Raw genomic sequence first — 24,783 nt, forward strand, 5'->3', positions numbered from 1 at the left:
GCACTCTAGCCTGGGCGACAGAATGAGACTCAGTCTCAAAAAAAAAAAAAAACAAAAAAACAAAAAAACAAAAAAACAAAAAAAAAAAAAAAGGAAAGAAAGAAAGTTGGCTTTGTTTAGTGCCCAACTTCTCAGAAGATTTTCCTCAGCTGAGTGGGTCTGGCAGAGCCCTGGCTTGAGAGGGTTGCTTAGCAATGAGATTTCATGACACCTGATTCTCAAGTAATCAAGCAACCCACCAATTCCCCGCTTTCCCCTCTGCTAACCCTCGGCTACCACCCAGAGTCTTCTATTAGACAATCGAGCATGTGCCAGAGGGAGGGACCAAAGGGTGGTGGTGGGGCGGGGGGGAGTTTAATCATTGAACCAAGCAGGCTGGAGGTATTTACTCCGTGGCACCTCGCTCCCCAGGAGGTCTGCCAGCCTGGTCTGGAAGCGAGCAGCACTCCAGAGTCGTGGGAGTGAACCCTCCACAGGAATCTCTGCCCATCTCAGGAGAAACCAAACTTGAGGAAAATGTTTGCAGTCCACTTGATGGCATTTTACTTCAGCAAGCTGAAGGAGGATCAGATCAAGAAGGTAAGGAGGACCCATGAAGCTAAGAGATGCCGGGTTCCTTCTTCACAAATAGAATTGATTCCCTTAAAAAAAAAAAAAAATCAGAAGGGAGTTAAGAGAGCTTATTAGAAAAGATACTGGGAGCCTTGACCAGTAAAAGACTCACTGAGGAAGAGGAAGTAATTCTCCCACACTCCTGGGCACTCCATTACTGTCCTGAACCTTATATTTCACTTGGAACTTCCTGGCAGGTGTTGGATGTGGAAGGGGGTGAGGAGAGTTTGGAAAGCTTGAAGCGGATGGTGTTTGCTGTAAGGGATGTTTGCTCAGAAAGGCCACAATGACGAGGAGGATCATTTTCAGAGAAGTTTTAAAAACTATTGGAGCAGATCTGTTTATTTTTGTATTTGAAAGCATATAGATATGGGCAGCAAGAGAGTGTGAGTTGTAATAGACAGTAATTGAAATATCTATTATTGGCACCTGCTGTTTGCCAAGGGTACACTATTCATGGTGCACATTATTTTGCCACTTTGCTCAGGGAACTTGTCTACAAAATTAATTCCAAGGTGGGCTGGTTAAAGGTTGCCAAGGGTCAACGGGGCAGGGGTGGGGGGAACCAGGGTTCATTCCAGGCAGCTGAAATGAGCCCCATCTGCTACTCTGGCCACACCAGCTGGCTGTCAGGGCCCTGAGCAAAAAGCGCCTCTCAATGTGCAGATGACAGAAGTCCTCCTAGCAGGAGGACTTAGCCAAGGACACCAAGTATTTAGGATGGAACAAGGATTAAGCCCAGACTGACTGACTCCTCCTTCAATACTTTTTCTGTTGTGCCATGATGCTTTCCTGCTTTTCAGAATGAGAAAGAAAGCCGGGCGCGGTGGCTCACACCTGTAATCCCAGTACTCTGGGAGGCTGAGATGGGCAGATTATTTGAGGCCAAGAGTTTGAGACCAGCCTGGACAACATTGGAGGAACCCTGTCTCTACAAAAAATGTAAAAATTAGCTGGACATAGTGGTGTGTGCCTGCAGTCCCAACTATTCAGGAGGCTGAAGTGGGAGGATGGCTTGAGCCTGCGAAATTGCACCACTGCCCTCCAGCTTGGGTGACAGAATGAGACCCTGTCTAAAAAAAAAAAAAAAAGAAAAGAAAGAAGGGAAAAGAAAAAATAGGTCAGGCATTGTGGCTCATGCCTGTAATCCCAGCACTTTGGGAGACTGAAGTGGGTGGATCATCTGAGGTCAGGAGTTCAAGACCAGCCTGACCAACATGATGAAACCCTGTCTCTACTAAAAATACAAAAATTAGCCAGGTGTGGTAGAGTGTGCCTGTAAGCCCAGCTACTAGGGAGGCTGAGACCAGAGAATTGCTTGAACCTGGAAGGCGGAGGTGGCAGTGAGCTGAGATTGTGCCATTGCACTCCAGCCTGGGCAACAGAGTGAGACTTTGTTTCAAAAAGAGAGAGAGAGAGAGAGAGAGAGAGAGAGAGATAGAGAGAGAGAGAGGAAATGTGGCTTAACTCCCACTAAATTCTATTCATTAGAGAGTTGAGTTAGAGGTGGTAGCAAATTTAAAAATATTGTAAAGCAATCACTTGTTGATTAGATTCACAGAGCCCTCTGCTGGCTGCTTCAGGAGGCGCTGCCTAGGAATCCACTTTCGTTACCTGCTTAGTCTTTACCACTAAGCAGGTAACATGCAACTTGCATGGTATCTCTCCCACCCCCAAGGGAGACTCTTTGGAACCCTGAAACCTTTGCTTTTGCAAATCTATATCATTTCCTTGGGCCCCTTTGTGTTGGCTAACCTTTTGTACCCTAGGATCAGGCGGGACATGTTTGTCCACCAGCCCAGGTGCAGGCTCAGCAGCACCCTGCGAAGGGAAACGGCCTCTGCTGATGGGCTCCAGGTCCTTCTGACAAAGGCTGATCATCAAAGGAAGGATGATCAGCCTTTGTCAATTCCTGGAGTTGACCTCCCTCTCCCTGTGGGAGGTGAGGAAGTTGGAAGCACTTTTACAGCCTCTGGGGTAGTGCCGGAGACTGGTTTATGGCTACGGGGCTGAGTCATGGTTCTCAGAACACTCCTCCCAGCACATGGTGGAAACACACCTGGTCAAAAGGTACAGCTCTTCTCTCTGTGGTCAGGCAGTGAGTCCCTGTCTTCATCTCTGTGCTTCCTGCCTCTAGAATTGTCCAGACCCTGGGCCAGACTTGCCTGCAAGGGTTACTACTGAGACCCTGGAACGATTTCTAAAAATCTCCCCATACCAGCACTGAAACAAAAACAAAACAACACAAAAAAAAGAAAAGAGAAACCACTCTGACAGCTTCTTTTCCAATTCAATATATTGACATGATTTGCCCTATTAATAGCACCAGGCCAGGCCTGGTCACTGACCTGCAGATTGTCCAGCCGTAGAACTGGGAGGTTTTCAAAGCGTATATTTTACGGCTCTGTATGTCAACATTACAAAAAAGTGGAAATGCTGCTTGTAATTCCACCTTTGATTTACTTTTAATCTCAAACACTTTTCTATCTGCTGGGTGGAAGCCTTCCTAGTTTTTCTTCGTGCTGTATGTTTTTAGTTATATTTATGAGGTACACACAGTTCTGAACTGCTTCCTTCACTGTTATAGTGTAACCACTTATGTAGATTTCTTCCTTGTCATCGTAATTATCATTGCAATGTCTTCCTAATATCCAATCAAGTGGACATGCCAGAATGTATTTTAACTTTTTCCCTCTTGTTGAACATTTGGATACTTTAAAAACATTTTTAATAATTAAGATATTAGGCTGAACGAGGTAGCTCATGCTTGTAATCCCAGTATTTTGGGAGGCTGAGGCAGGATGATCACTTGCATCCTGGAGTTTGAGTCCAGCCTGGACAACATAGAGAGAACCTGTCTCTACAAAAAATACAGAAATTAGCTGGGTCCCAGCTACCTGGGAGGCTGAGGTGGCGGGATCACTTGAGCCTGGGAGGTTGAGGCTGTAGTGAGCTGTGATTGCACCACTGTACTCCAGCCTGGGCAGCAGAGCAAGACCCTGTCTCAAAATAAAATAAAAGTATTATGATAAACCTTGGTAGTTTTTTTTTTTTTTTTGAGACAGAGTCTTGCTCTTGTTGCCCAGGCTGGAGTACAATGGCACGATCTCGGCTCACTGCAACCTCCACCTCCTGGGTTCAAGCAATTCTCCTGCCTCAGCCTCCCCAGTAGCTGGGATTACAGGTGCCTGCCACCACACCCGGCCGATTTCTCCATCTTTAGTAGAGGTGGGGTTTCAGCATGTTGGCCAGTCTGGTCTCGAACTCCTGACCTCAGGTGATCCACTTGCCTCAGCCTCCCAAAATGCTGGAATTACAGGCGTGAGCCACCGCTCCCGGCCTTGGTAGAGATTTATGATTCTCCATAGTCAGGATTATTTCCTAAGAATATGTTCCGGAAATGAAAGCCCCGGGCCAAAGAGCAGAATCTTTTTATGACTCTTGATTCATCATGTGAGACCTTTGGGCTAGATGACTTCTAAGGCCCCTCCATTCTCACCTGCTGTAATTCAGCAGCTCTGAGTCTTGAATGTCTGAATTTGCTCTAACTGAAATGCGCTGCTGCTTGGCTTTCTTGCTTAGAAGATGTCTCCCATGCTGGTTTGTGCGTCTCTCCGAGAGCGGGCCTGGTTTCCGCAGCTCGAGGACTCTCCTTTAGTGCCTGGGACGCTTGTCCCTGGTTACACATACCCCACATGACTTGCTTGTTGTCCCAACATATGTCTCACTTTTCCCTTCTAACAACTGTGCCTGGTGCTGTGGGAGATACAGAAAATCAAGAAGAAATGATTGCCAAATTGACATTCTTTCTGTCACGACCTTAACTTACTGAAAGAGCAGCAGCAAACCAAAGTGCCCAATGACCGCATGAAACCCCAGCTCACAAATGACCCCAGCTGGGCCTCAAAAAACAGGTCAACACTGAAGGGATGGGATTTTGTGGATTTTTTTTTTTTTTTACACTGTTAGGCTAAGCAAAAACAATCAGTAGGTTCAGGGGCGCTGTCTGAGGCCCCTTTGGGTAGGAAAGAATCAAGTTTGGTTCCCATGTGGAGCATTCCACCCCTCCCCAGCCCCAATTACCTGGGTCACGTCCTTTGCATCCAGTTTTCTCAGTTTGTGTGTGGCTGTGCCAACCAATTAGTCATAAACAGCCCTAGGGGAGCCGGAAGCCCTTAATGAAGCCTGACCTGGTTCCATCTTGTTTTCTCAAATATGCTGGAAGCTCAATTGTCCTTTTCTGCTAATGGCTCTCTGATGATTTTCTGCTCTTTTTCTGGCCCCCTAGTCCCTGGAGCCACAGGACCATTTCAGTGGCTTGGGTCTCTTCACTGTCACGGGACTGAGCTGGGTGCTGGCCTCTGGGGCCTGGCTGATGGCCCCTGTCCTAGTGTGAAGGTGATGAGAGCCCTGTGCATTTGGTATAATTTGTCTGTTGGGCTTATGCATCCCCCACAGAGCTATGAGCCAAAGCCAGGCGGTGGAGGCGAGGGGTCTAGAGACTGCTACAGTCCCACGCAGCCAAAGCTCTGCTTCTTGTGAGAGGCTCTGAGCCCTCTCCCCTCACCTCTCACTTGGGGACAAGAACGTTGGCCTTACCTGGCTGCCTCAAGGGGGTGCTGTGGGGATGAGAAGAGGGGACATGCATGGACTCCCTTCGTAGACCACAGCACATGTTCCTGACCCTGGATAAATGCCCATTCACCAGGAATGTGCCAGGGACAGAGCCTTGTTGTGACCTGGAGGGTGGAGAGTGCTCAGTGTAGAAAACAGGGCTGGGAAGCACGGGGGCATGTGCCCCTGTCTCTCCCCTGCCATCATCAATCATCCATCCCATTGAGCCCGGGGCTTCAGACTGCCACCACCAATTGATTAGCATTAATTAGTGTGAGGGAGGAAGCTTTGCTGCCATCCCTAATGTGACATGTTACCGTCAAGCGGACTGAGTATAGCCACAGTGATTTGTATAACTTCCCTCCTTTGGGGTAGTGGTCCTCAGCCCCAGTTTTCTGGTTACATGAGTGACATCCACTCATTTTCTTTTCTTTTCTTTTTAAAGACAGGGTTTCACCATGTTGGTCGGGCTGGTCTTGAACTCCCAACCTCAGGTGATCCGCCCGCCTTGGCCTCCAAAGTGCTTGGATTACAGGTGTAAGCCACCACACCTGGCCTTATTTTCAATAGCAATTTCAGCTGACTTTTACAATTCAGCTTTATCTTAACTAGAGCAACTCAAAGTTAAACCAAAATGGACATTTATGACCAGGCACAGTGGCTCACCCCTGTAATCCCAGCACTTTGGGAAGCCAAGGCATGTGGATTACCTGAGGTCAGGGGTTCAAGACCAGCCTGGCCAACATGGTAAAACCCTGTCTCTACTAAAAATACAAAAAAAAAAAAAAAAAAAAAAAAATCAGCCAGGTGTGGTGGCACTTACCCCAGCTACTCAGAAGGCTGAGGCAGGAGAATCACTTGAACCCAGGAGGTGGAGGTTGCAGTGAGCTGAGAGTGTGCCATAGCACTCCAGTGACAGAGTGAGACTCTGTCTAAAAAAAAAAAAAAAAAAAAAAAAAAAGGCCGGGCTCGGTGGCTCAAGCCTGTGATCCCAGCACTTTGGGAGGCCAAGGCGGGTGGATCATGAGGTCAAGAGATCGAGACCATCCTGGTCAACATGGTGAAACCCCGTCTCTACTACAAATACAAAAAAATTAGCTGGGCATGGTGGCACGTGCCTGTAATCCCAGCTACTCAGGAGGCTGAGGCAGGAGAATTGCCTGAACCCAGGAGGCGGAGGTTGCGGTGAGCCGAGATCGCGCCATTGCACTCCAGCCTGGGTAACAAGAGCGAAACTCCGTTTCAAAAATAAATAAATAAATAAATAAATAAATAAATAAATAAAAGAATTTAAAGGACTAGATTTTAGAGATTACTTTTGGAAACTGAATTTAGTTCTGAGCTTCCTACCAGCCAATAAACAAAGAGAAACGGGTTTGGCTATATCTGTTGTCATCATTGGATAAAAGAAAGCTTCCATGTTGAGGAACCTGACTCAAGCTCTAGCTGGCCTTTTTCCGTGGAGAGGACTGGGGCTCTGATGAAGGCCCTGACCTGGGAATTGGAAACTCTGGATCCTTCTTAGCTTCTGCCTCTCTCTTGTCTCATCAGAATAACGGGGGGATCATTTCCTCCTCAGAGTCTGCCCTTCGGAGGCACAACTCCACACCTTCTCAGCCCTCTGTTCCATTCCCCTTCCCCAACTCCCTTCCTTGTCCTCTGCTAGATGAGGGGTCAGATAGCGAGCCTGTGGGAATCCACATCTCAGCGCTATCCCTAGAGTCAGGAACGGAACGCAGCTTGCTGAGGGATGGAGGGGGGTTTCAGCCTCCCCTGGAGGGCAAGGGCCCCAGCAGCCCACCCTGGTGGCCGGTGTCTGTTCCAGGTGGACAGGTTCCTGTATCACATGCGGCTCTCCGATGACACCCTTTTGGACATCATGAGGCGGTTCCAGGCCGAGATGGAGAAGGGCCTGGCAAAGGACACGAACCCCACGGCCGCAGTGAAGATGCTGCCCACCTTCGTCAGGGCCATTCCCGACGGCTCAGGTGAGTGCAGCCAGGAGCCACCAGGCTCCCTGGCTCCTCTTGGCTGAAGCATGTTTAAAGTACCTAAGGTTTGCCCCTGGACCTTGGCTTCTGTCTCTAGCCCTCTCTGTGCCATCCCTCCCTCATGCCCGTCTGTGCTCCAGTCCTGCTGAACCCCTCTTGGAGCCCCGGGCATCTTGGCTTCTCTGCCCGTCGTGGCCTCACACGTCTGCTCCCTCTGCTCCTGGAGCATCTCCGTGTTCTACCCTGGTGAGTATCAACGTGGCTTTTCCACCTCAGCCTAGAGGTCCCTGTCTCCATCTAGGAAGTATCCCCATGCTGGGCTGGGTGCTTGTCAGGGCATTTGTCACTCTGCTGTGTCCCCACTGAGTCTCCACCAAATTAACCCTTCCATGGGTCTGAGGTCTCACTCGGACAGTGTTCCCAGCACCGGATGTAGCGCTGGGTGCACGCCAGGCCCTGACACAGTCGTCGAATGAGTAATAAGTGGCGCTCGCTCCTAGGTGTCTAAGTTCTAGGAAACAGGGTGTGAGTCATGGAAGCAAGCATGATGTAGTGAAAATAATATTCAATGATAATTCAATAAACCTGGGTCTGAGGCCCAGCTCCGTCACTCGCAGTGACCCAAGGCCAGCGTTTAGTTTCCGTTTCCCCATCTGTAGAATGAGAGTTGGCCCGCTTATCTGTTTCCTACGGCTGCTGTGATGTATCACCACCAACACAGTGGCTGAAAACCATACAAATCTATTCTCTGACAGTTCTGATGGACGGAAGTTTGAAACGGGTCTCACTGGGCTAAAATTCAGGTGTCGGCATGGCTGCGTTCCTCCTGGAAGCTCGAGGGGAGAATACCATTTCCCTGACTTTTCCAATTTCGAGAGGCCACCTGCACCCTTGAGGCATGCCCCTCTCTGTTCTCAAAGCCGGCAGTATAGCTTCTTCAGGTCCCTCTCCGACCTGACCTTGTGCCTCTCTTCATTTAAAGAGTCTGTGATCACATTAGTCATGCATAGATAATCCGGGATAATCTTCCAACCCCAAGGTCAGCTGATGAACAATTTTGATCTCATCTGCAAACTTAATTCCCCCTTGCCTTGCACCCTCACATATTCACAGGATCTGGGGATTAGGATGTGGGAGTCTTATTTTGTCTACAATGGCCTAGAACTCTCTAGAGAGGATCTATTAGGTCCCATCCAACTCTTCCATTCTTAGCCTCTGGATGAAGCCATAAGAGAGAAAAGGGCTGCTATAGGCCGGCACAGTGGCTCACGCCTGTAATCCCAGCACTTTGGGAGGCCGAGGAGAGCAGATCACTTGAGGTCAGAAGTTCGAGACCAGCCTTGCCAACATGGTGAAATCCCACTTCTACTAAAAATGCAAAAATTAGCCAGGCCTGGTGGCGCGCACCTGCAATCCGAGCTGCTACGGAGGCTGAGGCAGGAGAATCGCTGGAACCCGGGAGGTGGAGGTTGCAGTGAGCTGAGATCGCGCCACTGCACTCCAGCCTGGGCAACAGAGCAAGACTTTCTCTCAAAAAAAAACAACAAAAAAAAACCAACAAAAAAAAAACAAAAAACAAGAGAGAGAGAGAGAGAGATAAAAGAAAAAACAAGAAAGAAAAAAGAGGGAAAAAGGCTGTAATTTACTGAGCAACCGCTGTGGTCACAGGGTGCTAGGGACTCACTGAGCCACCTATTTCCTGTGACAAACCCTGTGGTTTGGCTATTATCACCAAGTCAGACAGAACAACCAAGGACCAAGGAGTTTCTCCCAGGTCAGGGTCCCAGTGCTCAAACCAAGCTCGTGAAGGAGGCTTGGGGCTCTTGAGGGAGCAGGGACTGAGGTTTGGGAGCTCGCAGGAGGCTTTGATGGGATTAGCCGGGTTCTGGCCCTCTGTGGAGCAATGCCTGAACCGAGGTGGGCTCTGCTGGCTGTGAGGTCCTGCGATACTGCACCGAAAGGCCCTGTGCCCTCACTTGTGGGTAGGTGTTTGCGGTGGACAGTGCACCGCCCTAGAGAGACGTGAGCTTTGCAGACAGACAACCCTACTTTGAAAGCTTGGCCCTGTCCCTGACACAGCCTGATGAGGATGCTGGGATGGGTCGTTGACAGGGCATCCAGTGCCCTTGAGAGGAAGCACCTGTGTCATAGGGGCGGGCCAGCGTGGGGAGCACTAGGGCTAAGTCCACCTGGCTTCCTGGACTGCGGCCCCTCCTCCAGATACAGACAGGGTGTGTCCCCAGAAGCAAGGGAAGGTGGCCTTTGATGGTCTGGAGGCTCCTAAGTTAAGTTCAAAAGTGAACCTGACTAAGTCATAGAAACTCCTCCTTAGCTGGGAGGAGCCCAGCTCCCACCTCCGGCTCCGCAGAGCCTCTCACCACACTAAGCATCTAGCCAGTGACTCTGCTGTGGTGACGTCCCTGGGCCCAGAGTCCCTAAGAAACCAAGTGGTCTTGGTAAATCCCAGCACCCCACATGATTGTCAGCATTCAATGAGATTACGTGGATGGCGTGCTTTAAAATCTCTAAAATCCCGTCTGAAGTCCTCTGTAGTGCTTGTGAGCTGGTGGGATAATTTCACGATTACCAACAAGAAACAAACAAAACTCTCCTGATTCCTATGGCGTCCGTTTCAGACATGCACGCCGTTTCCAGAGAAGTCCTGAGTTTGCCGACTCCCGTCAGAACCTCCCTGTGAGGGGGTTACCTGCTTGAGCCTTAGTTAGCTCCCAGCCTTTTGAAGTAAAGTGGGGTGGGCTGCGGTAGTCTGTTCTGACTTAGGATCAAGCGCCTTGAAAGTGCTGTGTTAACACTGGAGCCTTCTCTGCCAGTCTTGGAAGGGACACGGCAAGCATGAGGGTGATGGTAATTCTTTGGCCTGATCCCTGCTGGCGCTGTTCCAGGCCTTAGCCTCCAAGGCCAGTTAGGCCTTGGGGGTGAGCCTGGGAGCCCTGAGGTCGTCAGTCCGGGAGCCCTGAAGTTGTCAGCCCTGGGCCGGGGACAAGCCCTGGGGCCTCATACCAGGACAGGGTCCCGTTCTTTCCTGAGCAGAGGATTCACCTGGAGTGTGTCCTAATATGCACTTACCCAGCCTCTCCCTGGGGACTCTGAATCTCCAGGAATCTCCCCATTCAGCCACTGTGCGCCTTTGGGAGACTCTGCACTGGGGAATGGGAGGGAGTGAAGGCCCAAGCCCCAGGAGTGACTTAGGAGAAGGGAATCCTTGGTGTCCAAGGCAGGTCATGGAGGATCCTCTGCAGCAGGCGGATTGGCCAAAGGAGTCTACCCCGCTTAGGACGCTGTTTTCATTTTCCTTTCTTTTTAGAAACAAGGTCTCCCTCTGTTGCACAACCTGGGGTGTGGTGGAGCCATCCTAGGTCACTGCAGCCGTGACCTCCTAGGCTCAAGCGATTCTCCTGCTTCAGCCCCTCAAGTAGCTGGAACTACAGGTGCATGCCACTGCACCCAGCTGATTTTTTGTCTCTTGTAGAGACAGGGTTTTACTATGTTCACCAGGTTGGTCTTGAACTCTTGGCCTCAAGGGATTCTCCTTCCTGGGCCACCCAAAGTGCTGGGATTACAGGGCCCAGCTGGGCTGTTTTCTTGATGTCTGTAAAGGCTGGGCAGGTCCTCCCTCCCCCAGGGTCCACTAGGTCCTGTTTTCTACAATCAGAGACACAGAAGGGATCACACCACGTGGCTTCCATGAAATGGCACCTCGAGCCACTGGTGGAGTGAGGTGTTTGATAGCAATCACGGTTCGGGTGCTGGGAGGGGGGATTTTCCGCACCAACTCTGGCCAGGTCTCAACAGATTCCCCTCCCGTCCAATGGCAGTGCAGCAGCCCCTCCTTTTGTTAAACCCTCAGTCTATTCCGGTCGGTGTCAGAGGCATTCGTCCCCAAAATCTCAATTAGATCTTGGCACTTCCTTGCTTAAAATCTTTCTGTGGCTCCCTCTCACCTTCCAGATAAAGCCCAAGCTCCTTGAGGTGGGATAGCTTTTCCAAATCCATCCCAATTTAACCTGAGACCATCTTCCAACGTCATTTCTGTGACAGCTGCCCTCCCTCAGCAAAAGCACACTCACTCCCATCGGATGTTGTCTCATGCCTTTGCCCGGGGTTCCTCTCCCTATGACCCCCATTCCCCTCAGCCTGACTCCTGCGCAGCCTTCAACACTCGGTTCTGTGTCCCCTCCCTGGAGAGCCAGTTGCCTTTGATTCCCAGCTTTGATCTGGATATCTCTCCCTGTGCCTCTCACAATCTGAGCATTGGTCCTACCATATGGAAATGGCTGGTTTATGTGCCTGTATTTTGGATCAGTTTCCCAGGGGGCACACTGTCCTTCATCTGTGCATCCGCAGTGCCTGACACATGTTGCTTGGCACAGAGTAGATGCTCAGTAAATGTGTGGACAGGGATTGTGTGATCTGCCCACTTCCCACACAGCAAGACAGCATCTGGGACAACCCTCTTGCCTGGTGCATGATAAATGCTAATGAAAGTTGCATGGAATTAACTCCCTGAATTCCCTCACCAAATATTAAACGGCTCCATCAGCTGCTTTGTGGCTGATCTGGGAAGGTAAGAAACTCCAAATATCTCCACAAAAGCAAAGACTGAGCTGGCTGCGTTTTTACTACTCTAACTATGGTCCATCGACCAGCAACAGCAGCAGCATCACCGTGTCGGCCAGGCTAGTCTTGAACTCCTGATCTCAGGTGATCCTCCTGCCTTGCCCTCCCAAAGTGCTGTGATTACAGGTGTGAGCCACTGCGCCTGGCCTAATTTTTATATTTTTAGTAGAGACAGGGTTTTGCTATGTTGGCTAGGATGGTCTTGAACACCTGATCCCAGGTGATCTGCCCACCTCAGCCTCCCAAAATGCTGGGACTACAGGTGTGAGCCACCGTGCCTGGCCCCCACCTTTTAATTAATAGCCTCTGTCTTGGGCTGAGTTGGGTTGTGTTCCAATTTCTCCTTTTGGAGTGGCTCTGGCCTAAAAAGTTCGGCATCCTTGGCACCTCAAGGGCCCCTGTCTCCTCTATCCTACAGGAGTGCTTTCCGTCTGCCCACTGAATCATCAGCTGCAAGAGGCTGGCTGCTCCTCACTGCACACCCTGTCTTCCCCCTCATGCCTTTATCTGAGTTTCCCCAGGCTGGGAGTACCGGCTCTGTCTTCTAGGCGATGGCATTCCAGGATGGGGTCCACTCCACCCTCAAGGCCACCTCTCATATCACCTGCAAGGAGTGTGCTCACATTGGCCTTCTCCAGATGAAATGTGCCTTCCCACAGCAGGAGCCAGTGGGTTGGGTTCAGGCTGCAGAGTCGGGCCGACTTAGTTCATACCTCAGCTCTGCGCCTTATCTCGAGGGCCCTGAGCAATGGCCGTAGTCCTCAGCCTTGGTAAATGGGCATCATGATACCTAGTGGTTGTAAGATTTGATGACGTTGATTTACGTCCAGCCTCTGATGCAGAGCTTGCCATATCTGTAGTAGACCCTCAATACATGGAAACTGAATTTGTTTCTTAATAGAAAAGGGGGAGTTCCTTTCTCTGGATCTTGGAGGGTCCAAGTTTCGAGTGCTGAAGGTTCAAGTCGCTGAAGAGGGGAAGCGGCATGTGCAGATGGAGAGTCAGTTCTACCCGACGCCCAGTGAAGTCATCCGCGGGAATGGCACAGAGGTACTGGCCAGGTGGCTCCCGTGAAGGCGGTGGCATCCGTGCGTTGAAAACCACACCTTAACCCGTGTCCTTTGCTTTCTCTTCTCTGCAGCTGTTTGAATATGTAGCTGACTGTCTGGCAGATTTCATGAAGACCAAAGATTTAATGCATAAGAAATTGCCCCTTGGCTTAACTTTTTCTTTCCCCTGCCGACAGACGAAATTGGAAGAGGTAAGGCCGGAACCCACGGAGGGAAGTGGCTGTGCAGGAATCGGGGCTTGGGGAATGCGGGCCTGGGCGGGAGTCAGGCTGTGTGCAGGAGAGAATGGCAGGAGTTTTCTTGTGTGTTTCTTTTTGTTGATGATGAGGTGGCAGTGTGAGGCAGAGAACTGGTTAACGCAGTGGCCTTGATTTTACGATTCACATGGGCACAGCTCCAGGGAGCGGAATGCTTTTCAGCAGTTCTCAAACCTTGGTGTGCGGAATTCCCTGGAGAGCTTGTTTTAAGCACAGATTGCTGGGCCCGCCAGAATCAGTGGTTCTGCAAGGAGGCTCTAAATTTTCCCAGGAGATGTGATGCTCAGGCTTGCACTTAAAACCACTGACGTAGCCAACTAGAAGAAGCTCAGGAAGGCTGGGGGGTCTCTCCCTGTAGTGAGCCCCTGGGAGGACGATTAAAGTGGGGCCACCGGAGTGAGAATGTCCTCAAGCAGACACAGAGCATGGGAGTCATAGTCTCGGCTGTGCCACCGGCCAGGCTGGGGTTCCTGGTAACTCATCTCTGTGTATCTCCGTTTTCTTTTTTTCTTTTTTCTTTTCTTTTCTTTTTTTTTTTTTTTTTTTGAGGCGGAGTGTTGCTCTGTTGCCAGGCTGGAGTACAGTGGTCTGATCTCCGTTCACTGAAACCTTCGCCTCCCAGGTTCAAGCGATTCTCCTGCTTCAGCCTCCTGAGTAGCTGGGACTACGGGTGCTTGCCACCATACCCAGCTAATTTTTTTTTCTTTTTGTATTTTAGTTGAGACAGGGTTTCACCACATTGGCCAGGATGATCTCGATCTCCTGACTTCGTGATCTGCCCGCCTGGGCCTCCCAGAGTGCTGGGATTACAGGCGTGAGCCACTGCGCCCACCCGGCGGGTCTCAGTTTTCAATCTGTAAGCAGGAGGAAGCTAACACGATCTTGTTTGAATAAAGACAGGAAATAAGGGGGCGTTCTGGGGCCGGGTTGGGGAATTTGCTGTCAAGAGTCTAGTCTCCCTGGGCTACTCCTGTCTGGGATTGGGGCTCCTGATCAATTTCCTACTGCCCCTTCTGGCCATGATGCCCAGTTGACAGTCACATGGTCCTCCTTGGGATGTGCTTGATATTGTTGGTTTGAGTGTGGGATAGTGAAAGCAATGAGCTTTCTTTTTCTTTTCTTTTCTTTTTTTTTTTTTTTGACGGAGTTTTGCTCTTGTTACCCAGGCTGGAGTGCAATGGCGCAATCTCGGCTCACCGCAACCTCCGCCTCCTGGGTTCAGGCAATTCTCCTGCCTCAGCCTCCTGAGTAGCTGGGATTACAGGCATGAGCCACCATGCCCAGCTAATTTTTTTGTATTTTTAGTAGAGACGGGGTTTCACCATGTTGACCAGGATGGTCTCAATCTCTCAACCTCGTGATCCACCCGCCTCGGCCTCCCAAAGTGCTGGGATTACAGGCTTGAGCCACCGCGCCCGGCCAGCAATGAGCTTTCATGTTCTACACACATGGCTTTGAATCATGGTTCAGGACAAAATGTGTCCCCTTGGACCAGTTCCTTAATTTCATGAGACTTATTTTCTCTTTCAAAATGTTTTATTTATTTTTATTTTATTTTTTGTAGAGGTGAGGTCTCACTATATTGCCCAGGCTGGTCTCAAACTCCTGGGGTTAAGTGATCTGCTTCCACCTCCCAAAGAGTTGGTATTACAGGTGTGAGCCACTGTGCCCAGCCTTGCTTTCTCATTTGTAAAGCAAGGATAATAATATCTGCTTGAGGCCGGGCTTGGTGGCTGACGCCTGTAATACCAGCATTTTGGGAGGCTAAGGTGGGCAGATCACCTCATATCAGGAGTTCAAGACCAGCCTGGCCAACATGCTGAAACCCTGTTTCTATTAAAAATACAAAAAACAGCCTGGCATGGTGGCGCACACCTGTAAATCCAGCTACTTGGGAGGCTGAGGCAGGAGAATCTCTTGAACCCAGGAGGCGGAGGTTGTGGTGAGCTGAGATCATGTCACTACACTCCAGCCTGGGCGACAGCATGAGACTCTGTCTGAAAAACAAACAAATGAGGCCGGGCGTGGTGGCTCATGCCTGTAATCCCAGCACTTTGGGAGGCCAAAGCGGGCAGATCACCTGAGGTCGGGAGTTTGAGACCAGCCTGACCAACATGGAGAAACCCCGTCTCTACTAAAAATAACAAAAATTAGCCAGGCGTGGTGATGCATGCCTGTAATCCCACCTACTCGGGAGGCTGAGGCAGGAGAACTACTTGAATCTAAGAGGCGGAGGTTGTGGTGAGCCGAGATGGCTCCATTGCACTCCAGCCTGGGTAACAAGAGCGAAACTCCTTCTCAAAACAAACAAAGAAACAAACAAACAAAAAAACAAGCAAACAAAAGAAAAAGTTTCCAGGGAGTGTTTGGGTGAGGCCAGGTGGAGCTGGCTGGCAGAGAGAGATCCCAGGAGAGAGTAGATGTGTGTGTCAGGGGGTCGGGCCACACACATGCTTTCCTGATAGCTTGGCAGTGGAGGGTGTGAATGTATGGTTTGTCCATCCAGGATTTTGTCAGTTATCTATGTGGAATACCCACCAGTGTTCTTCTCAATAATAACAATGATAGAAGCACATACCTCAGGTTTTGACACTGTGCCTTGAACTGTGACAAATGCTTTAAGTGCATTATCTTGTGAAATCCCCCCCAAAATTCTATGACATTGATAGGATTATCTTCATTCTATATTTGAGAAAAACTGCAGCTCTGTGAAGTTAAGAGACGTGCACAAGGTCACACAACCAAGAATAGCCCAGCCCAAGCTCATAAGCTCCCAACCACAGTGACTTTCCAGAAAGATACCACTTTAGAACTTCGTTTAAAATGTCAGGAGGTGCCTGAAAGTATTTTGATCCTTTTTTTTTTTCTCTGATACAGAGTCTTGCTTTGTCACCCAGGCTGGAATGCAGTGGCACAATCTTGGCTCACTGCAACCTCCGTCTCCCAGGTTCAAACGATTCTCCTGCCTCAGCCTCCCGAGTAGCTGGGATTACAGCCATGTGCCACCACACCTGGATAATCTTGTATTTTTAGTAGAGACAGTGTTTCACCATGTTGGGCAGGCTGGTCTCAAACTCCTGACTTAAGGTGATCTGCCCTCCTCAACCTCCCAACGTGCTGAGACTGCAAATGTGAGCCACCGTACCTGGCCCATTTTGATCCATTTAGTGTCATAGCACAATAAAGATTTTTCAGGTAAAATTTAAACTAAGGAAGGGCATTTAATTATACCAAGGAAGAGAAAAATGCTTTTTTTTCTCATTACAATCTCATTAAATATATTTTACAAAAATTTCCTCCCTGCCTGTAAACCCAGTACTTTGGGATGCTGAGGCGGGCGGATCATGAGGTCAAGAGATCGAGACCATCCTGGCCAACATGGTGAAACCTCGTCTCTACTAAAAATACAAAAAAATTTGCCGGGCGTGGTGGCACGTGCCTGTGGTCCCAGCTACTCAGGAGGCTGAGGCGGAAGAATCACTTGAACCTAGGAGGCGGAGGTTACAGTGAGCCGAGATTGTGCCACTGAACTCTAGCCTGATCACAGAGCAAGATTCTATCTCAAAAAAAAAAAAAAAAAAAAAAAAAAATTTCCTCCCAAACTTCCTTTCAATAAAATCTAAAGTTAAGTAGAAAACTTCCAACCATGGCCGGGTATGGTGACTCATGCCTGTAATCCCAGCACTTTGGGAGGCAGAGGCAGGGGTGGATCAGCTGAGGTCAGGAGTTCAAGACCAACTTGACCAACATGGAGAAACCCCATCTCTACTAAAAATACAAAAATTAGCCAGGTGTAATGGTGCATGCCTGTAATACCACCTACTCGGGAGGCTGAGGCAGGAGAATCGCCTGAAACTGGGAGGCAGAGGTTGTGGAGAACCAGGATTGCGTCATTGCACTTCAGCCTGGGTAACAAGAGTGAAACTCCATCTCAAAAAAGAAAAGTTCCATAGGCCGGGCGCGGTGGCTCACGCCTATAATCCCAGCACTTTGGGAGGCCGAGACGGGTGGATCACGAGGTCAAGAGATCGAGACCATCCTGATCAACAGGTGAAACCCCATCTCTACTAGAAATACAAAAATTAGCTGGGCATGGTGGCACGTGCCTGTAGTCCCAGTTACTCAGGAGGCTGAGGCAGGAGAAATGCTTGAACCCAGGAGGCGGAGGTTGCGGTGAGCCGAGATCGTGCCATTGCACTCCAGCCTGGGTAACAAGAGCGAAACTCTGTCTCAAAAAAAAAAAAAAAGAAAAGTTCCAACCACAAGAAAAGTCATTCCTGATGATACCTGAATGTGGGCCCGTGCTACAAAGCTATTTAACCAGGGCTCTACTGTAGGAGTGGGTTCTGTGACACTAGAATAAGGGTTCCTGGGGAAGATGGGTTCTGTTCAGCTGAGACTGCAGAGGCATGGAAAGGGGAAGCCTGTGTGAGGAGGTGTGATTATGGAGCTTCTTTGAGAAACTGGAGATTATTAAAGAAGGTAGGAGCGTGAGAATTATTATTATGATGATGATGTTTAACTCATAGCCAACATCATAAAAGCATGAGAATTAAAAGGAAGAATTCACTTGTTTTTTTGTTCTTGTTTTTTTTTTTTTTTTTTTTTTTTTTTTTTTAAGACGGGGTTTCGCCGGGCGTGGTGGCTCAAGCCTGTAATCCCAGCACTTTGGGAGGCTGAGGCGGGTGGATCACAAGGTCGAGAGATCGAGACCATCCTGGTCAACATGGTGAAACCCCGTCTCTACTAAAAATACAAAAAAGTAGCTGGGCATGGTGGCATATGCCTGTAATCCAAGCTACTCAGGAGGCTGAGGCAGGAGAATTGCCTGAACCCAGGAGGCGGAGGTTGCGGTGAGCCGAGATCATGCCATTGCACTCCAGCCTGGGTAACAAGAGCGAAACTCCGTCTCAAAATAAATAAATAAATAAATAAAAATTTAAAAAAATGGGGTTTCACCATGTTGGTCAGGCTGGTCTTGAACTCCCGACCTCAGGTGATCTGCCCACCTTGGCCTCCAAAGTGCTTGGATTACAGGCGTGAGCCACCACGCCCAGCCTGTTCTTGTTTTTGAGGGAACAGAAAGTCTGAACCAAAGAGAGATTTCTTTGAGTGTGTGTGTGTGTGTGTGTGTGTGTGTGTGTGTGTGTTTTCTGATAATAAAGTAAATGGTAATACTTTTTCAAGATAAAAAAAAGAAGGAATTGAAAAGTTTAAAGAAGAAAATAGCCGGGCGCGGTGGCTCAAGCCTGTAATCCCAGCACTTTGGGAGGCCAAGGCGGGTGGATCACAAGGTCAAGAGATCGAGACCATCCCGGTCAACATAGTGAAACCCCGTCTCTACTAAAAATACAAAAAATTAGCTGGGCATGGTGGCACGTGCCTGTAATCCCAGCTACCCAGGAGGCTGAGGCAGGAGAATTGCCTGAACCCAGGAGGCGGAGGTTGCGGTGAGCCGAGATCGCGCCATTGCACTCCAGCCTGGGTAACGAGCGAAACTCTGTCTCAAAAAAAAAGAAATCACCTCTAATCTCAACATTCAAATATTCCCACCACTAGAATTGTGGGATTTCCTTTCACTCATATCTTTATTAAATACAAGTGTTATCCTGTATCTATAGTTTGACAAATTTGTAGTTTATTCTAGTCACCGAATAGTTGAGAAAAAAAATGTACAGTTGTATGTAATTGCCTTTTTAATTTAACATTCTATCAAGAACATTTATCTCTCACTTCCCCATCCACCTTCCCTGCAACACGTATCCCTGGCACCTTTTTTTGAAGAAAGCCACAGTGTACATCTCTCCCTGCTCTGTCCTGGGAGACAGGGATGTAGCCATAGCCCGTGAGGACAGAAGTTAGAGAGAGCTGCCACACGGCGGCGCTGTGGTGCAGGGGAAAAGCCTGAGGGCGGGTCCAGAGTCAGACCTGCATTCTGCTTGAGCTCTGTCCTTCACTCGCCATGAGACTCAGAGCAATTTCCTCCCTCTGGCAATCTCAAGGTTTTTTTTAGTCCATAAATTGAGGAGAATGGAGGAGATGTGGTCAGGAAGTTTGTGAGCTTGGGTCAGCTGCTCATGACTGACAGGGCATGGGCAATTCTCTTAACTTCCAAGTTCTCTTCCAGTCTGAAAAATTCTTTTTCCTTTTTTTTTTTGAGACGGAGTTTTGCTCTTGTTGCCCAGGCTGGAGTGGAGTGCAACGGTGTGATCTCAGCTCACAGCAACCTCTGCCTCCCGGGTTCAGGCGATTCTCCTGTGTCAGCCTCCTGAGTAGCTGGGATTACAGGCATGTGCCACCACGCCGGGCTAATTTTGTATTTTTAGTAGAGACAGGGTTTCTCCATGTTGATCAGGCTGGTTTTGAAGCCCCAATCTCAGGTGACCCACCCGCCTCGACCTCCCAAAGTGCTGGAATTAAAGGCATGAGCCACTGCACCCAGCCCCAGTCTGAAAAATTCTGTGATTATTTGCGATTTCAGACACAAAACTCAGGAAACACTACTTGTAAACAATGATAGATAATGCAAATTGAGAACCGTTTTTCTTTCTCTCTTTATTGAAAGATGGGGGTCTCGCTGTGTTGTCCAGGCTGTCCTGGAACTCCTGACCTCAAGTGATCCACCTGCCTCAGCCTCCCAAGTAGCTGGGACTACAGGTGTAGGCCACTATGCCGGGTTGAGAATCATTTTTCTAAGTTGAAATTAAGATCCTGAGACAGTTCTGCAAGGTTACACCATGTTAGTTCTGCTTTGTGGACCTGGCAAACCATGCATCCTGCATGTTTAATACACCAGGTATTTATTTTCTTTCTTTCTTTCTTTCTTTCTTTTCTTTCTTTCTTTCCTTTCTTTCTTTCTCTTTCCTTCCTTCCTTCCTTTCTTTCTTTCTCTCTCTCTCTTCTCTCTCTCTCTTTCTTTTTTTTGAGATGGAGTCTCACTCTGTCACCCAGGCTGGAGTGTAGTGGCAGGATCCCTGCTCACTGCAACCTCTGTCTTCCGAGTTCGAGGGATTTTCCTGCCTCAGCCTCCTGAGTAGCCAGGATTACAGGCGCATGCCACCATGCCTGACAATTTTTGTATTTTTAGTAGAAATGGGGTTTCACCATGTTGGTCAGACTAGTCTCGAAATCCTGACCTTGTGATCCACCTGCCTTGGCCTCCCAAAGTGCTGGAGTGTTGGGATTACAGGCGTGAGCCACCGTGCCTGGCTCACTAGATATTTTCTTTTCTTTTCTTTTTTTTTTTGAGATGAAGTCTTGCACTGTCACCTGGGCTAGAGTGCAATGGTGTGATCTCAGCAACCTCCACCTCCCAGGTTAACATGATTCTCCTGCCTCAGCCTCCCAAGTAGCTGGAATTACAGGCCCCCACCATCATGCCCAGCTAATTTTTTGTATTTTTAGTAGAGACGGGGTTTCACTATATTGGCCAGGCTGGTCTTGAACTCCTAGCTTGTGATCCACCTGCCTCAGACTCCCAAAGTGCTGTGATTACAGGCGTGAGCCACTGTGCCCGGCCCACTACGTATTTTCATTAGCGCATTTCTTTGAGAGAGGCAGGGAGATAACATTTCCATTTTGCAGAGGAGTAGACTGAGGCTCAGAGAGGTTAAATGACTTGTCTAGTGTCTCATGAATCCAAGAGCTCTGACTTTTCAGTAATTGCTCCTGCTACCGTATATTTCAAACGACTCAGGTGAGAGTAATAGTCATTTACATTATTAGAAAAGGTTGTGGAAGCAATGTTTTAAAAAGCTGGGTGATTCCGCATAGGGAAAGGAAGGCCGTGAGGGATGCACGTAGGGTGAATTTCTGCAGCTCAGCTGCACATTTCACCACCTCCTTCATTCAGACTGGACCTGAAATCTTCTCACAGGGTGTCCTGATTTCATGGACGAAGAAGTTTAAGGCGAGAGGAGTCCAGGACACAGATGTGGTGAGCCATCTGACCAGAGCCATCAGAAGACACAAGGTGAGGAATTCACCTCGGTGTGGGAGGCTCTCCCAGCCCCAGCTCCTTTCACTTAGGTTGGTGGGGGTGGGGTGAGGGGCCCCCCTATGGTGCCTGTGTGGAGGGAGACTCAGAGAAGGAATTGGTCTCAGGGAAAGTCCCACTGTAGTACAGATGTGGCCAACTTGGATGAACCCCCAGAGCCTTGGTAGGCAGGGTTTGCAGCAATCCCAGTTGAAAGGTGGCCAGCCTGTCCCTGGGCCTCCCCAGCAGCCACAGCCCTCTCCGAATGTCTGGGTTAGATCTGGTGCTGTGTGGAGGCCTCACACACCCTCCTCTCTGAGTCTGAAAAGATCATTTTCTTTCCGGGCTGGCTCTCTATTTCACTTTCCACTCTCTGTCCATTAAATATCCCTATTAGCTGGGCATGGTGGCTCACACCTGTAATCCCAGCACTTTGAGAGGCCAAGGCAAGAGGATCATCTAAGGTCAGGAGTTCAAGAACTGCCTGAACAACATGGTGAAACCCCATCTCTATTAAAAACTACAAAAAATATCCCTATTAGCTGGGCATGGTGGCAGGTGCCTGTAATCTCAGCTATTTGGGAGGCTGAGGCAGGGTAATTGCTTGAACCTGGGAGGCAGAGGTTTCAGTGAGCCAAGATCATGCCATCGAACTCCAGACTGAGTGACAGAGTGAAATTCCATCTCAAAAAAAAAAAAAAAAAAATCCCTGTTTGTTGAATGTATTTTACAATAATTTAAATTAGCAAAAGCAAGGGCTACTCCTTGCTGAGCTGAAAAGTACACAAATAAACCCAAATTGCTTGTTACCCTGGCAGCAAGAGACATATTTTACTGCATGCCCTTCCAGTCTTTTTTTTTTTCTTTAAAGCTGGGATCTTATTTTTTTTACAGTCTGTGTTTTCCCTTGTTTTCATTTTACTTTATTATTAATTTTTTTAGAGATGAGGTCCTGCTGTGTTTCCCAGGCTGGCAGTGCCTGAGACTCCATCCTTAAATTGCTGGGCTCAAATGATCCTCCCACCTCAGCCTCCTGCATAGCTGGGACTATAGGCATAAGCCACATACCCGGCTCTCATTTCACTTTAAAATGTTCTTCCAAACCTTGGGGGATGTTGGTGCAGTAGCTCAAGCTGACATGGTGGAACAGGAAATCCAGACAGGAAGTCACTGTGCCATACACGGCGAGGACTTGGCTGAGGCTGTGCCTGCTGGCTGAGATGTCCCCGTGGGCGAGGACTTCTCACGTGGTGTTTTCCCTTGGAAATGCCGCTTCTCCCAGGATAAACATGCTATCCTCGGTGTCTTCCCATGGTCCCAGAAAGGCTGAAAGTTGTAGGACCTCAACTTCCAGAAGGCTGAGGCAGGAGGATCACTTGAGCCCAGGAGTTCGAGGCTGTGCTGTGCTGTTTGTACCTGTAAACAGCCATCACGCTCTAGCCTGGGCAACATACTGATAGCCTACCTGTAAATTAAAAAAATTTTTTTTTTTTTTTTTTTTTTTTAAGACCGAGTTTCGCTCTTGTTACCCAGGCTGGAGTGCAATGGCGCGATCTCGGCTCACCGCAACCTCCGCCTCCTGGGTTCAGGCAGTTCTCCTGCCTCAGCCTCCTGAGTAGCTGGGATTACGAGACGAGGTTTCACCATGTTGACCAGGATGGTCTCGATCTCTTGACCTCGTGATCCACCCGCCTCGGCCTCCCAAAGTGCTGGGATTACAGGCTTGAGCCACTGCGCCCGGCCCAAAAAATTTTTTAAAAATTAGAACAGGCTGAGTACAGTGGCTCACGCCTGTAATCCCAGCACTTTGGGAGGCCAAGGAGGGTGGATCATCTGAGGTCAGGAGTTCGAGACCAGCCTGACCAACATGGTGAAACCCATCCCTACTAAAATTACAAAAATTAGCCAGGCATGGTGGTGTGTGCCTGTAATCCCAGGTGCTCAGGAGACTGAGTCTGGAGAATCGCTTGAACCTGGGAGGCGGAGGTTGCAGTGAGCCAAGATCGTGCCATTGTACTCCAATCTGGGCAACAGAGTGAGACTGCATATCAAAAACAAACAAAACAAAACACCCCCAAAAACCCAAAAAGCAAGGCCTGGAGTCCTGGTGGTCTGTCCCTCCTATTTCCATTGCATAGAGGCCTTCACTCGCGAAGCAGGAGGGCGGAGTTCCCTCTTCAGCTCCCCACGGCTCTTTCGCTCCCCTAGACCCTGAATCGTGATGAGGTCTTGCTCCTTCGGGTGGCCCCGCAGGCAGGATCTAGGGATGTCTCAGCAGCCACCTTCACTGCTGCCTATGTGGGACGGATGGAGGGAACACCTCCCTCCCACCCGCTGATGGCCTCTGCCTTGTGTTCGGCAGGACATGGACGTGGACATCCTGGCTTTGGTCAATGACACCGTGGGGACCATGATGACCTGTGCATATGACGACCCCCACTGCGAAGTTGGTGTCATCGTCGGTAACTCAACTGGACTGGGTTTTTTGAGAGTGAGGGAGAAGGGGCTGTTCCGGGATTTCATTTTAGCAAACTCTGAGTGAATTTGGCGGGAAGAGCACTGACACTATTTAGGAGAAGCAACAGAGGGACATGACAAATTCATTCTTTCATTTATTCATTCATTTATGCATATTCATTCATGCATTTAACAAGTGTTTACTGAGTGCCCATCCATTGGGTGCTGGGCCCTGGGCTTGGTGCCAGGTTCGAAGTGGGCAGTTCCTGTGCTCCTGCAGCTTTCAGCGGGGAGGTGGGTGAGAGGCCAGGAGGCCTGAACTGCTAAGGTAATTTCAGGTGGTGGCTAGCATGATAAAAAAACACAGAGGGAGATGTGACTGAGTGGGACGAGGTGGTCAGGGAAGCCTCTCCGAGGGGTGGCATTTGAGCTGGGACCTCAGTGAGGCAAACCAGGGAGCAAGGTGAGGGTGCGGGGGGGAGACAGTCCCTTGCAAAGGAAAGGACACCTATAGCTTAGAGATGGGAAGGGGTCCAGGGTGGAGTGGGGTGGGGGTGGGGGGACCGGGGGAACCCTACAGCTGAGTGGTGTCTGGATGAGGTGAGTGAAGGCTGAGAGTCAGAGGTCATTCAAGTGAGAGGGGGTGGACGGACTGGGCAGATTGCACAGGACATGGACACAGTCATTGTAAGGTCACCGGCTTATCCCCTGAGGGATACTGGAAGGCACTGAAGACCTCTGGGTGGGGGATGGATAAATGGATATCCTTTTTTTTTGAGATGGAGTCCTGCTCTGTCGCCGAGGCTAGAGTGCAGTGACATGATCTCAGCTCACTGCAACCTCCATCTCCTGGGTTCAAGCGATTCTCCTGCCTTAGCTTCCTGAGTAGCTGGGATTACAGGCACGCGCCACCATGCCCGGCTAATTTCTGTATTTTTAGTAGAGACGGGGTTTCTCCATGTTGGTCATGCTGGTTTTGAACTCCTGACCTCAGGTGATCCTCCTGCCTCGTCCTCCCAAAGTGCTGGGATTACAGGCGTGAGCCACCACACCCTGCCAGGTGTGCATTTTTTTTAAAAGCCCATTTTGGCTGCTGTGTGGATAATCGATGACCGGGGACAAGCGTGGAAGCAGGGTGACCAGGCAAGAGACCACTGGACTGTCGGGTG

The 24,783-nt window shown here is 49.4% G+C and overlaps 1 protein-coding gene across 6 annotated transcripts in view; it reads left to right on the forward strand.

Moving 5' to 3' along the window:
- The first annotated feature begins 390 nt into the window (after window positions 1–390).
- Window positions 391–24,783, forward strand: part of HKDC1 (hexokinase domain containing 1) — a 74,031-nt gene continuing 49,638 nt past the window's right edge. For 5 of the 6 annotated variants that reach the window (XR_012512836.1, XR_012512837.1, XR_012512838.1 and 2 more), the window contains exons 1-6: window positions 391–579; window positions 7,052–7,214; window positions 12,757–12,905; window positions 12,997–13,116; window positions 21,059–21,154; window positions 23,520–23,619. Coding sequence is in view for 3 of the 6 variants with exons in the window: in XM_003928658.3 (XP_003928707.1) it covers window positions 517–579; window positions 7,052–7,214; window positions 12,757–12,905; window positions 12,997–13,116; window positions 21,059–21,154; window positions 23,520–23,619 (691 nt within the window). In the remaining 3 variants the exon portion in view is untranslated. Of the gene's footprint in view, window positions 580–7,051; window positions 7,215–12,756; window positions 12,906–12,996; window positions 13,117–18,478; window positions 19,979–21,058; window positions 21,155–23,519; window positions 23,620–24,783 lie in introns of those variants that run through there. The other variant, XM_074382344.1, reaches the window with a different exon arrangement.

This window comes from Saimiri boliviensis, chromosome 12 (genome assembly GCF_048565385.1).
Source record: "Saimiri boliviensis isolate mSaiBol1 chromosome 12, mSaiBol1.pri, whole genome shotgun sequence".
Classification (NCBI taxonomy): domain Eukaryota; kingdom Metazoa; phylum Chordata; class Mammalia; order Primates; family Cebidae; genus Saimiri; species Saimiri boliviensis.